This window comes from Lathamus discolor, chromosome 1, assembly GCF_037157495.1.
Source record: "Lathamus discolor isolate bLatDis1 chromosome 1, bLatDis1.hap1, whole genome shotgun sequence".
In the NCBI taxonomy this organism is placed as follows: domain Eukaryota; kingdom Metazoa; phylum Chordata; class Aves; order Psittaciformes; family Psittacidae; genus Lathamus; species Lathamus discolor.
In genome coordinates this window covers 60531209-60545400 of record NC_088884.1, presented here as the reverse complement: position 1 = coordinate 60545400, position 14192 = coordinate 60531209, and the positions used below count along the sequence as shown (strand labels likewise).

General features: G+C 44.7%; 1 protein-coding gene across 4 annotated transcripts in view; it reads right to left on the bottom strand.

The window, feature by feature from the left end:
- SCUBE1 (signal peptide, CUB domain and EGF like domain containing 1) overlaps nucleotides 1-13243 on the bottom strand; it is a 213101-nt gene extending 199858 nt beyond the window's left edge. For all 4 annotated transcript variants that reach the window (XM_065673120.1, XM_065673131.1, XM_065673139.1 and 1 more), the window contains exons 1-2: nucleotides 13101-13243; nucleotides 10181-10303 (exon numbers count right to left, since the gene is read on the bottom strand). In XM_065673120.1, the coding sequence (XP_065529192.1) occupies nucleotides 10181-10303; nucleotides 13101-13188 (211 nt within the window). In that variant the 5' untranslated portion in view covers nucleotides 13189-13243. The remainder of the gene's footprint in view (nucleotides 1-10180; nucleotides 10304-13100) is intronic.
- Between the last annotated feature and the right edge of the window lie 949 nt (nucleotides 13244-14192).

Here is a 14192-nt window from a genome sequence, read left to right as displayed (position 1 = left end):
TTATAAGTTCCCAGAGTACCCATAGACCATCCAGTGGACAGGGAGCTTATCAACTATTTAAAGAAGTGTCCTTGGAAAAACACATATTTTGTCCGAATTGAGAATTACACGTAATGCTGTCAAAGAATGAGGCCATATTTCTAGCAGCATGGTATTTGTCTATGCAAAATACAGTGATATTTGTATCCAAGAAGCATTTATGGAGAAAAGAAGAAAAGGGAAGGGAAGGGATTCGGAGAAAACTCCAGGAACAAAACTTTGTTGGCAAGTTTGTTCCTGGAGTTTTTCCGAATTGGAAGGGAAGGGAAGCGAAGGGGTTCGGAGAAAACTCCAGGAACAAAACTTTGTTGGCAAGTTTGTTCCTGGAGTTTTCTCTGAATCAGAAGGAAATGGAAAAAGGGAGGAGAGGAGAGGAGAGGAGAGGAGAGGAGAGGAGAGGAGAGGAGAGGAGAGGAGAGGAGAGGAGAGGAGAGGAGAGGAGAGGAGAGGAGAGGAGAGGAGAGGAGAGGAGAGGAGAGGAGAGGAGAGGAGAGGAGAGGAGAGGAGAGGAGAGGAGAGGAGAGGAGAGGAGAGGAGAGGAGAGGAGAGGAGAGGAGAGGAGAGGAGAGGAGAGGAGAGGAGAGGAGAGGAGAGGAGAGGAGAGGAGAGGAGAGAGAGAGAAGAGAAGAGAAGAGAAGAGAAGAGAAGAGAAGAGAAGAGAAGAGAAGAGAAGAGAAGAGAAGAGAAGAGAAGAGAAGAGAAGAGAAGAGAAGAGAAGAGAAGAGAAGAGGAGAGAAGAGAAGAGGAGAGAAGAGAAAAAAAAAAAAGGAAAGGAAAGAGAAAGGTAAAGGGAAAGGTAAAGGTAAAGGGAAAGGAAAAGAGGAAGGGAAGGGAAGGGAAGGGAAAGGAAAAAGGAAAGGAAAAGGGAAAGGGAAAGGGAAAGGGAAAGAGGAAAAGAAAAGGAAAAGGAAAAGAGGAACGGAAAGGAAAGGAAAGGAAAGGAAAGGAAAGGAAAGGAAAGGAAAGGAAAGGAAAGGAAAGGAAAGGAAAGGAAAGGAAAGGAAAGGAAAGGAAAGGAAAGGAAAGGAAAGGAAAGGAAAGGAAAGGAAAGGAAAGGAAAGGAAAGGAAAGGAAAGGAAAGGAAAGGAAAGGAAAGGAAAGGAGGAAAAGGAAAAGAGGAAAAGAAAGGAAAAGAAAAGAAAGGAAAAGAAAAGAAAGGAAAAGAGAAAAGAAAAGAAAAGAAAAGAAAAGAAAAGAAAAGAAAAGAAAAGAAAAGAAAAGAAAAGAAAAGAAAAGAAAAGAAAAGAAAAGAAAAGAAAAGAAAAGAAAAGAAAAGAAAAGAAAAGAAAAGAAAAGAAAAGAAAAGAAAAGAGGAGAAAAGTTGGAGCAACTGTTCTTTTTCTACTTAAAAATGGAATATTTCCAAACTGGACCACCAGGGAAATTGGTCAGTAAAGGAGTATTTTGGGCTGCCAGGAAGCAGCTCTGAGAGATAAGACAGGGTACAGAAGAAAAGGGAGAGGAGAAAACAACAGGGTGTGTGACACATCAGACCGATGGTACTGTGAGCAGGTAAATGGGCCATGTCATCCCAACTAAGGGATATTCTGGTTTTATTGGATAAACTGCTAAACAAAGTCAGAAAAAGTAAAGCAATCAGTAAGTAAAACACAAAACAAATTCAAGGCCTGATCAAAAGAAAAGCCCTATCCAAGGAACAGAAGAAGCATGAAGGAGGGAAAGAAAAAAATAGTTATTATAATATGTTAATTCACTTTGGCTGTAATAAAACCATCTTCTATTACAGTGTTCTCAGGAGTATTTTCTTGCTTGCTATTTCTTCATTCCCTAAGAAACTCCATTCCCTGATGTAATTCAGAAAACTGGCAAGCTAGGAATTAAGTATTAAATGGTACCAGACAATTAAAAATAATAATAAAAAAAAAAAAGCAGAGATATAAAAGACCTCAGAACTGGATTTTGAGAAACACTTTTACCAGCCTAAACCAAAAAGATGCATCAAGTTAACTAGTCAAATAAGTAGGATTTACAGAGAAAGGAAGAAAAAAAAAAGGAGTTACTAGCTCAAACCGAAGAAGCCAGTTTACATTCTCTCTCTTCCAGTTTTTGACAACATCTGCTGCTTCATTCTGGAAGCCATTCAGTGAAATTAGCACAATGGCTCACCCAGAGCAAAGCTATAATCTGTGTGAATAAAACTGGAAGGAAATTTGACCCTGAAATAAAACCCACCACAAAACTGGGAGTGGGAGGTGGCAGAGTGTTTCTTTCTATTGTCTCCTGCAAGCCAACAGGTCAAAACCAGCATCACGTACTTGTAGCAACAGATCCCATCCAAAACCACAGTCATTATGAGAGGGTGACATGAAGTTCAACACATGACATTAATGACATCTGTTCAGAAATTACAACTGTAAAACTAGAAAGTACAGCAGTTTCAATACCTAATATTCACTACAGACCTCAAGAATACTACAGAACCTGTTCAAAAGTAGTAAGACTAATGTCAAAGCCTCAAGCACTGAACTGAGATCAAGTCTCAAGATGGTTATACAAAATAACAAAATTAAAATAAGGATAACAACAAAGGATGAAACAATATTTAGGAAACATATTCACATTCCATCTTCCTGTAGCTTTTCAGAACAGGCAGACAAAGGGTGTAGATATTTGAGGTGTTTTCAGGGAATCCTTAAAGGAATGAATCCACCTTCTATTGCAATTAGAAGAATCATCAATTAGGAAGAAGTCACTTAAGCTGCCTTGTTCAGTTATTCAGCAGAGAGAGACAGACAGATAGCACAAGCCTGATACCACTAGAATTGTGCAAGCATCAAGATGCCCAGGTTTCAGAAATGAAATGACACCCAACAGTGTTCATTTACTCTCACACACCACCACTGATAAAGATGGTCCACTTAAAGAATTGCTGAGACGGGACTGACAGGACGCCTTGGAGCTCTTAGAAGAAATGGGATCATTGTTCCATTTGAAAGACACCCAGAAGCCCCAGACTTACTTAGCTCTGAAGATAAGAGAAGGCTTCGGTGTGAGATACTGGGAAATGTGAGCTCTGAAACGATCTGTGCTCTCTCCAGGTTGACTGATTCAGAGCAACCCTGTCACAATATTTGGATTCATTTTTGAAGACGATGAGAAGAACACAGCAGATATTCGAAAAACCACAGTAAAATTAAAAAGAAGTCACACCAGCTTCTTAAGAAAACAAAAGATAAAAAAGGTGAACAAGATTAAAATTTTGACAAGAATATTAAGTCAAGCCTGGAGAAACAAAAATTGCTATTCAAATGAAAATGAGCAGGAGATAAACTTCCTGTATGTTTTTCCAATTCCTATGATTTAATATCCTTTAAAAAAAAGATCTAACAAGTAGGTATAAGAAGAAACTTGGCCTCACCCCCATAAAACTTCTGAAGATGATACTGAGTGGTTTATCTATACCATTCCTGATTCATTGTAAATGCAATGAACTCTCATTTTAAACGTTAGTGTATTGCTGCAAACACAGTGAGTAGTTGAAAATTTGGCTTGGGGACATTACTGCACCTGCAGCATGAAGACGGAATTACATGATAGACTCGAGCCTCAAACATTTGCCAAAGGACGAAATTCACTATCCTGTTGTTTCCACAAAATTAGAATTCCTAGTTTAGAAAATGGCTTTTAGCTAACAATTTAGAGATGATATGTAGAGCACTCTGTGCTTTTCTATCTGCAGCAACAGACAATGTCAGAGACAAAGCCAGATGTCACAGAATATGAGTGGAAATAAAATCTAGGTATATCAATGCCAGTATTTTTCCAGATAGCATATTGACTGTTTCCATCCACTGTACACAGACATCAGGAACTATGGCAGAAGTTATGATGAACAGCATCAGCCCCAGATTAGGAGATGCCTTGGTAGCTTGTTTGGTTGTACATTTTCCAGCTAAGCAGACCTTAGATGAGCCCTGGGGTTCAGAAAGGACAATTAGTCTGTTTCTAAATGGACGTACGCAGAATATAACCTGCTGTACGTCTGAATATACCCGTGATTGAGGCCGGAATGGTTTATCTTATTTTGAAGTTGTATCATGCCTAAAACCAGTGAGGTGCTATTAAGAACAAAAGCCCCCTTTGCAGATTTCCATGCCCTGTTTATCTGGAATGGTCATTTACAATAGGAAAAGGTCTGCATGTACATCAACATAGGACAAATTTACACCACTAGCACTGCACAGGCCTGCTCAGCTAGCAGTCAAGCAGAACTGCTGTTGATAGAGCACAAATTTCCAACATGAGCATAAACCTGAAACTCACCCTCTCAAGGCAGATTCTGCTAGGATAGTTTGCCATGGTACAGGTATGTTGCCCTCAGTGAGAAATCCATCAACATTATGAAGCTTTGCAGCAGGAATAAAAAAATAAATTAAAAGTACAGATGAAAGTTGTGAGCATCTGTAGAGAGTTCAAGAAATGTGACAATAACTGCATGAGGCCAATTAATAAAACTCAAGAATTGTTATGCCAGTACTATGAAAGACAGACAAAAAAACGGCACAAAGAGGGAAATCTTATTCTATATGGAAAAATACAGAGCAGAGTTTTGCAACCCAAAAGCAACAGATCCCAGCAAACACAACTTAATGAAAAAATACCTGCCCAGTCACATTCTCTACAAACTACAGAGAAAGACTACTACAAGTAAGGTATCATCCAAAAGATAAACTACAGCTAGAGCAGCTCACTGAAAATACAATTACACTGGAGATAAAAAGTAGCCTGAGGGGAAAAGAATGTTTAAATAAATTGAACACACTAACTGGATATAAAATAGACACAAATAAAGATCAACCAGAAATTATACAATGCATTTTAACAATTAACGGTGTGAGGATTGTAACAGCCTGAGAAGTAGTACCGACAAAAAAATGTTAACCAGGTTTGAGAGCTAAACACCTTCATAAACTGTTCAATGCCAGAGTACCCTACAACAGCATACACCCAACACAGGCATCAGGGACAAAGGAGGCTCTGTCAAGGCCTAGGAAACCTCAGGACTTGGAATCCTTTTGAACCCTTTGGAATTTCCATTACTTTGACAAAATTCTCCAGCTAACAATTTAACTGGACTTGTGCAAAGTGTCAGACACTGTCCCGCATGACATCCTTGTCTCTAAGTTGAAGAGACATCAATTTGATAGGTGGACCACTCAGTGGATAAAGAACTGGCTGGATGGCTGCACACAGAGTTGTGGTCAATTGCTCCATGTCCAGCTGAAGACCAGTAACGAGTGGTGTCCCTCAGGAATCGGTGTAGGGACCAGTCTTATTCAACATCTTTGTCAGTGACATGGACAGTGGGATTGAGTGCGCCCTCAGCAAGTTTGACAATAACACCAAGCTGTGTGGTTTGGTTGATATGCTGGAGGGAAGGAATGCCATCCAGAAAGATCTTGACATGCTTGTGAGGTGGGCTGATGCCAAGTGCAAAGTCCTACAACTGGGTTGGAGCAACCCAGGCACAGCTACAGGTTGAGCAGAGAAGAGATTCAGAACAGCCCTGTGCAAAAGGACTTGGGGGTGTTGATTGATGAGAAAATGAACATGAGCCGGCTTCAGTGTGTGCTCGCAGCCCAGAAAGCCAACTGTATCCTGGGCTGAATCAAAAGGAGCGTGACCAGCAGCTCGAAGGAGGTGATCCTGCTCCTCTACTCTGCTCTCATGAGACCTCACCTGGAGTATTGTGTGCAGTTCTGGTGTCCTCAACATAAAAAGGACATGGAACTGTTGGAACAAGTCCAGAGGAGGGCCACGAGGATGATCAGGGGATTGGAGCACCTCCCGTATGAAGACAGGCTGAGAAAGTTGGGGCTGTTCAGCCTGGAGAAGAGAAGGCTGAGTGGAGACCTCATAGCTGCCTTTCAGTATCTGAAGGGGGCCTATAAGGATGCTGGGGAGGGACTCTTCATTAGGGACTGTAGTGACAGGACAAGGGGTAATGGGTTAAAACTTATACAGGGGAAGTTTAGATTGGATATAACGAAGAAGTTCTTTAGTGTGAGAGTGGTGAGGCACTGGAATGGGTTGCCCAGGGAGGTTGTGAATGCTCCATCCCTGGTGGTGTTCAAGGCCAGGTTGGACAGAGTCTTGGGTGACATGGTCTAATGTGGGAGGTGTCCCTGCCCATGGCAGGGGGGGTGGAACTAGATGATCCTGAGGTACTTTCCAACCCTAACTGTTGTATGATTCTATGATTGAGATATCAGCCTGTGAGGAGATTACCAACCTGTAGTGAGACCGAAAATCAATACAGAGAAGGTAAAGACAAGAAGACAAAAAACACGGGAACATGAAAGAGTTGAATGCAGGTCACTGCATTTGATACACTGACTAAAATCACAGTAAGAAAGATTTCCATTTAATAGTAATCTGCCAGGGCAACTGAATCAGTTTTTGATTAATAGTTTTTGTATATTTAATAGAAATGGACATATGAAAATGCTAGCTAGAAAATTTGTGGTCAAAGCCTATTGATATGTGGTGTTACATGGGGAAATACCATCACAGCAATGCTGACCATATGGCTTGACAAAGCATAGCAGATAGTTGGTTGAAGAAAAACATGGTGAACTGAAATCTACAGAAGGAAGCAGGAGACAGGACACAGAAAGAACAGCTCTTCTGTCTGGATAAATAACCGTGCTCTGTGGAAAGAAACAGGTCAGCTGGTGCAGGCAAGAAGGCTACCCATGAAAAAAAAAAAAGGTACGGTAGATGTGCGAACCGAGAATTCAGCTCAAATCCTCCGAAACTCTGGAGAAACCCAATCCAAAAGACATTTTGGGAGAAAATAAAAGTTCAGAAACAAACTCCCTGCTCAAGGAATTTAAAAGGCTGTCAAGAAAATGTTTTATTTCAGTAGAATTGCTCCTAGAGCTCTCTACATGTGCTTAAAGGAACGTTTCTGTCTTACGTATTTCTCCCCGCCCTTTAGGTCAGAGCAGCAAAACATGCACAAAATCCTACACAAGTGACTGGGCTCCACATTTACTGCACTAGCCCAAAGATCCAATTTTTCAAATAATGTTCTTTGATTAAAAAAATATAAACAATTATACAAAGGTACACAAATACCTATTCACATACTGCACACATCTGTACAAGTATGTCCTCCACTGCTCTTATAAAACTTAAGAATCAACCAAATCATGCTGGTTCCCACACTCTATCCCGTTCTCTAAAAATGTATTTTAAGTGAATGAAAGCAATATTTAAGACTGATATTTAAAATAAATTAACAACCACAAGCTTCTGAATCAATTCTAATGCCCCAGTATAACCCAAACTAGCAGCTCACTAAAATTTATTCAAATAAATTTTATCATATAGGATCATTTCTTTAAGCTCACTGTACTAAACAAATTGCAATTCTGCTTATTTAGTGAAATCTGGCCCTATAAAAGAGCCTGCATTGTAAGGGAGTTACTTATGCTTTAATAAATGTTCTTTAGACATGAAGCAATACAGGTAGAGTGCTACAAACTTCAAGAGAAAAGACACAAAATGTGTACAAAAGACAAGCTTTTCTCATAGGTAACTGGTTTCAGTTGTCAAAAAAGCTTATTTAAAAAAGCTCAGTTATAAAGACTGAGAATTGTTTAACGACCCAGCTTTGTTTTTGGCACAACAAAAAACATTTGGTGTATTTCATGTTTGTTATTACAAGCACAGTAACTTTTATCTTAAAAGGTAATTTTTAATGGCTGATTACCAGTGTTGTCCTGTGACAGAACATTAAATACCAATCAATATTGCTAGTCTGTTTATTTCTGTAGGTTTTGAATACTTGACCTCAGGGTGCAAAATAAACCCACTCTATGTGAACAACAGACATCAGGCAGATCTTAGGTCTGACTTGTATGACCCTTCCTTCACCTCTCTAGTTTTGAGTTTACTCACTTACAGAAAGAACATAATGATATCTGCCTGTCACTGGAGGTACATAATTTCAGTAACAAAGTTTCAAAGTACTCTGGGATCAAATTAAGAGATACTATTTAAGTAATCTAAAATAAGCTTCAGAAAGGAAGCATCTGAAAAAATTTCAAGCTTTCTGCTCATCTCAAAGTTTGATATTAATTATAAATTTAAGGTACAGAGCTGATGCAAAATCTTTCAAACTCTTATTGTAACAGTGTAAAAAAAAAAAAAATATCATGGATAGTAGTACCTGGTTTAGACACTTCATGTCCATTTACCTAACACTGAACAATTAACACCCATGCAGAATGCACTGCAGTCCGCCCCAGCTTACTTTACTTATCAAGCTTGCCAGATACTAAACTTCATTAGATACAAATTTTACATCAACCACAGAAATTCCATGATTCTGTATGTTAATCCGTAGAGAGATCTACTGATCTACTTTTTTACTCCTTACTGAGCTCTCTTTTTTATTGAGCCAACGTAAGTCAGGTAAAGAGAAATATGGGTATTAAATAAGCATGAGTATCAGCCAGGTCTACCATGAAACAGATCAACAGCTAAAACATGAATAGTTAAAGCTTTCAGGAAACTTCAATGTGGAAACCCAACACAAGTGCCACCAATTCTGAGAATGCTGTAGTGTCCACAGCTGTGGCCCTGAGTACATTTTCTCTGCACAGAGCTCTTTCCCTAGAAAGGATGAATAGGGAAAGAAGTGGTGCTGAATGATTATTCTGTTTGCCAGAAAAAATATCTGGCTTTCAAATGAACAGCAGCTAAGAGACACTAGAGCACCAACAGATGGACAGTAGAAATTTGTCGATTTAAGCCCAAGACACAAAAATATGACAACCGCAAAAATGTTTTATGAAGGCACTTGAACAAACACTTTGGAAGTCCATGGAGAATAATACGCGGTTTCAAACTTTTTGAGACTTCAGCAAAGTAATTTCTAGGTCTCTACTCTTTTTAACGGACTGACAATATAGACTTTGAAAAAGTTTCGGACTGCCATAGAGAGACTTGGAAACAGAATTTTTATAGCTGCTAAGCATCTACAAGTAGGAAAAAGAAAAATAATCTTGCATCTTTTATTTGTAAGGCCTTCTGCTGTGATTACAGTATTTGTTCTTTTCACCAGAGAACAATCTCTCTGCTGAAGTCCAATAGCAAGATGGAGTTCATAAAATCTGAAATGAGTGTACACAGCACCTAATAACTCATGCTAGGTCTTTTTCAGCTGCAAGGATTGATGCAAGGACATACAGAATTCAAACAACTTATGTCTATGTAAGTACAATAATCTGAAATAGTTCTTTTAAAAATAATGTTCCGCAGACTAAAATTGGATGACCATGACACATGCAAACTGTCAAAATAAAACAAGCTCCAGTGTCCTATTCAAGTTGACACTGAAAAATATCGACTGTAAATGGCTCAGGGGTGATGAGACCCTCACTGGGAGAGAGGAGTGATGGTAAATCACAAGATAGCCAGGCAGAGGGTGCAAGCTTCCGTGTGCCTCACCGTAATCTATAGAGAGCGACTGGTGCAGCCCGCAACACTGTGCTGGGCCAGGATGGAGAGGCCGCAGACCCCGAGCCGGCAGGCGCGGCCCCACGGCAGAGGGCGGCGGCCCAGTTCCCCGCAGCCCCTCTGACTGGTGCGGCTGCGGGAGAAGGCATGAGGCCACTCCGGGCGCCTGCAGCCGAGGAACAGCCCCACGCAAGCAGGTCCAGCCTACTCACGGCTGCCCGGCCCGCCCTGTGGCTAGGACCGAGTCAGGGGCTCCATCCCAGACCGGGCCGGCCCAGCCCCACGGGCGCGCCCCGGCGGGGCTGAGCCACGTGCTCGGCGCGACGCTTCGAGCCCCCACGGGCAGCGTGCTCAGCGCCGCCAGGGACAAGCTGGTGGGGATCCACGGGTCGCCTCCTCCGTGGGGAACGTCGCGTCTTACCACACTTTATTTTTTGGTTTTAACATCAGGCTCGCGGACAAGGCGTCTGATGCCGGACAATTAGCAAAAGCAGCAGGGGGATGCTTGCCAATAAACACCGAGATTTGAGGTCAAGCAGCTGTAAATCTGCATTAATCGTTTCAGGAATTCAGCTATTTACAAAAGCTTTTAAAGACCAAACAAATAAGAGAAGGGAGGGGAGGAGAGATAGAGGAGCCGAGCTGTACTTACCTTCACATTGTTTCCCCTCGCCTTTATAGCCCGGCTTGCAGATGCATTTGTAGGATTTCGGCGTGTTTTGGCAGATCGCATCGATGTGACAGTCATCCGTAGCTTCTGCGCACTCGTCAACATCTGGAAGTACAGAAGGAACCCCAAGGGGACAGATAAGAATGGAGATCTGAGACACACAAAACCGCCACGAATAGATAGCCCACTTGAAGAAGCTGTTTGCTTGTCTGCCTTCTGAGTGCCGTCCTGGAAATGAGAACATCTGACATTAAGTAACTGAACAAACCAGCGTTATTCCCTTTAAGTCATTTATAAGCACTGCTCCGCCAAGCTGGAGGGACTTGGTCCCACGTTTCTGCATTAGGAAATCATAAGACATACTAAAAATTAGCTCCTGCTCTATAGGTGTGGTGCTGGAGACCCACATCTTAAAAAAGCAAGAAAGCACTTAAATTACCTATAAGAAAAGGGGGGAGGGGGGAAGCTCATTTGCATGTTCTAGCAAAGAGATTTTCTTAAGTTAGAAAGACAGACCCCAGTTTAAATAAACTGTGCTGGCAGGGGAATGAGAAAAAGAAATATTTGAACAGCAAACCCACATTAATCCTTTTTATTAAGAGGAAAAAAAAAAAGTGAAGACCATATTAAACTGAGTAAGTTAGCATGGAGAAAAGCAACCTGCAACAACATCCTCTCCACGAAGCAAAACTCATTTAGAAGGCAGAAGTCCGAGCAGTCCCCCCAGGCCCTGCTCAGGCGGGTGCCGCACTGGTGAGACAGACAGGGGCAGGGGGGACGCAGACCGCTTTCCTTGCTTTCAGGATAGGAAGCCTTTACAAACATTTCAGTGACGGGCAGTCGTTTTCTCCCCCGGATTTAAAGAGGATGGGGGAGGGCGGGGGATGAGAGAGAGTCGAGATTTGGTAGTCGTGGGAATGTTAATGAAGTGAACATAGAAGAAAAAGAAGAAAAAAAAAAAAAAAAGCTCCGACCTATTCAGGGATGGGGTGTGCAGTTAACATGGGAACATTTAAAGCCCTGCCTAACCGGCCCTGCCCCCCGCGCTCCCCACAGATGGTCCCGGCCACCCCAGTCACCCGCAGCCCCCTACGCAAGGGGCTGCGGCGGGGCCGCTGCTGCCAGAGGCCGGCACTGCCTCGGGGAGTCCGGCCGGGCCGGGGCAAGCCGCCGCTGTCAGCCGCGGCCGTCGTGTCAGTAACGCACCTAGCAATGATTTCCTCACATCTGGGGGTCGCAGGAGAGGGCAGGGAGGGGAGCGCTCTGCCCAGAAGGGGCGGGCTAGCAGCCGGTAACAACGAGCAGAGCAGCACACAGCACAGCCTCCGTTTTACTTTTAGGAAGTATCGAGGAGAGAGGGGTACTGCGGAGGGGGAAGGAAGGAGGGCAGAGAGAAAAGGGGGCATCCATTGAGAGACGTGCAGTTGGTTTCATGCCAATTAGATTAACAGATCCTCAAAAAAAGGGGCACCAAAGTGAAAACAGTTTTATTGTTAGCTTGAAATCCCAACGCTAATTGTTTCAGAAGTGCTCACTCAGCCATCTCCAGTGATAACACCCGGATCCTTCAAAGTCACCGGGGACTGGAGGAGGCTATTTAAAGAGAGGAGAATAATCAGACACGGTGCCATGGCACACAGCAGAGGACTGCTCAGAGAGGTGCAGACCAGGACGGCCCCGAAGGGGGCACCTCAAGGACCCCACCAAGAGAGCTGCCTGCATTCTGTATTGTTGTTACATATATATATATATATATATATACATGATTTTTTAAATTTTTTTTTTTTTTTTTTTTAAAGCAAGAGGGGTACTGAACGCAGGGCGTCATATTTTTTGGAGAAACGCAGGGCTGCTGTAATGTTTCCTCCTTTCTTTCCCGTTTATTTTAACCTCTGCGCCGGTTCAGGTCTAGCTATGATTTACACGAATTAGTTTAGGGGCCCGCGGGTGTTGCCCGGATCAGACACAGATCCAGTCAAGCACAAAAAGAAAAGGTTTGAGGTTTGTGGGTTTTTTTTTTTATGTTTTGGTTTATACTTTCGACTCATTAAACCCGCACCCATCTCCCATCAAGATCAGCGAAAGTGACAGCTGGACTCTTTATAATGCCGTCAAAAATTCAAACTACATTGAGCCAAGGGGGACATTTCACAGCAACCAGAGGATGCCTGGGAGTCAGACGTGAATGCCAATGAGTCAAATGAAAGGGCAAAACCAAATATGAGCCCCTGCTCTGCTCCACATCTCACACTGCATTGCTTAGACTTCAAGAACTTCTACGCTGACCTTGTTCATTTTGTTGCATTTAAACTCATGTATCTGAGGGAAAGAGATTTTCCACCGCCCCCTTTTCCCCCCACCTCCCACCACTACTTTACCTTAAAGAATTTCTTCTAGCACAACTTCAGAGACTGCATACACATCTTTAAGAAATTACTTTGGGCTTACAAAATTCCTAGACAGATGGGGGCTTGGGGGGTGTTGGTCTGTTTGTTTGGGTTTTTTTTTTTTCTTAAATACCGTAGCAAAGACTTAATACCATTACTGCTATGTAAGAGATAGGAGCGCGGCTGTGAAGAAACGCCAGTGCTTTAGGTTAATGCGCAGACAGGGAAAACCTGTGAAGATAGAACAGCCAACGCTTCCCCTGCGGAGTCTCTGGGATTCAGCACACATAGTATCTCCTGGGCACTCAAGGAAAGTAACTTTTCTTTCCCCGTCTCTCCCTCCAGACGTCCCTTGGCTCCGGTAGTGTCAAACACGCGAGAAAACGCCGCCCCACCACAACTTCCAACACCCCCAGCGCTACCAGCAGCAAGAAGTAACCTCCCCCTCGGCACCTTACACCCGGGAGAGGAGAGCGGGCAAACACGCTGCCCCCCGGAGAGAAGTCCCCTCTTACCTGCGCCCCCGCTGCCTCCTGCCAACCTGCCGGCCCAGGCGAGAGCAAAGAGCAAACAGCAGCGCCGCGAAAAGCAAACAGTGCCCATGATAAAGATGCGATCCCCGGCCCCCGGTGCCTGTCTGCGATAAGGGACGCGCTCGGGGCCGGCCGCGCGGAGCCGCCGGCGCTGACGCCCTGACAGCGCCCCGCTGATTCGCCGGGGCTCCCGCGGCGGAGGCGGGCCGGGGCGGGCCGAGCCGTCCCCACCGCCCCCGAGACTGCCCCTGAGCCGCGCCGCCGCCGGCGTGGGGGCGGTGGGTGAGGCGGTCGAGCTCTTACCGCCCCAAGAGATGTCTGTTAGGTGCCTACCGGCGTGGCGCCCGCGCCCCCCTTACATCTCCCAGCAGGTAGGAAGCCCGCGGAGCGGCGTCACCGGGCTTCGGCCCCGCCGCCCTCGGCGGCTCCGCTTTGCTGCCCTCAGGCACCGGGGCGCGCGTGCGGACCGTTAACGCTTTCCCCCTACCCCGGCGGGCGCCCCCCCGCGGCCGGGAGCGGCTCTGGGCGGCAGGAGGAGTCGCATCTCCTTCGCAGGGGGCCGCGAGGAAATGGCTCCCCCCCGCTCCGAGGGCAGACAGTCCGGCCGCCCCGGCCGCCCATCTCCTTGACAACCGCTGAGAGGGATTTCTCACCCTCACTAGGCTCAGACTAAAGGAAAACTCCCCCCCCCCACCCCCGACCCGTCCCCCGCCTTCCTCTCAGCCTTAACTAACTCCTAGGAGCGCGGCCGTCCGCGCTCCCCCCGCATCCTGACTAGGCGCCCGGCTGCGGGAGGTGCTTGCCCTAGCCAGAGCCTTCCCCAAGTGGTGCTCCTCCAAACCCTGCTGCACCCGAGTCTCCGCCCGTGACCGTGTGGCCTGGCCTGGGCCAGGCGGTCTCCCCACAATCATCACGGAAGCTGTAAAGTGCTCTTGCTGCAGATGCGAGTTTACGAGTGTGAAAGTCACCACCACTCTGAAGCAGAAATATGTTACTGTTTTAAGCCCAAACATGAACATTTGTCCCCTCAGAGACCAATTTCATCACCCTGAAGTCCTGCAGACTGATGCTTTT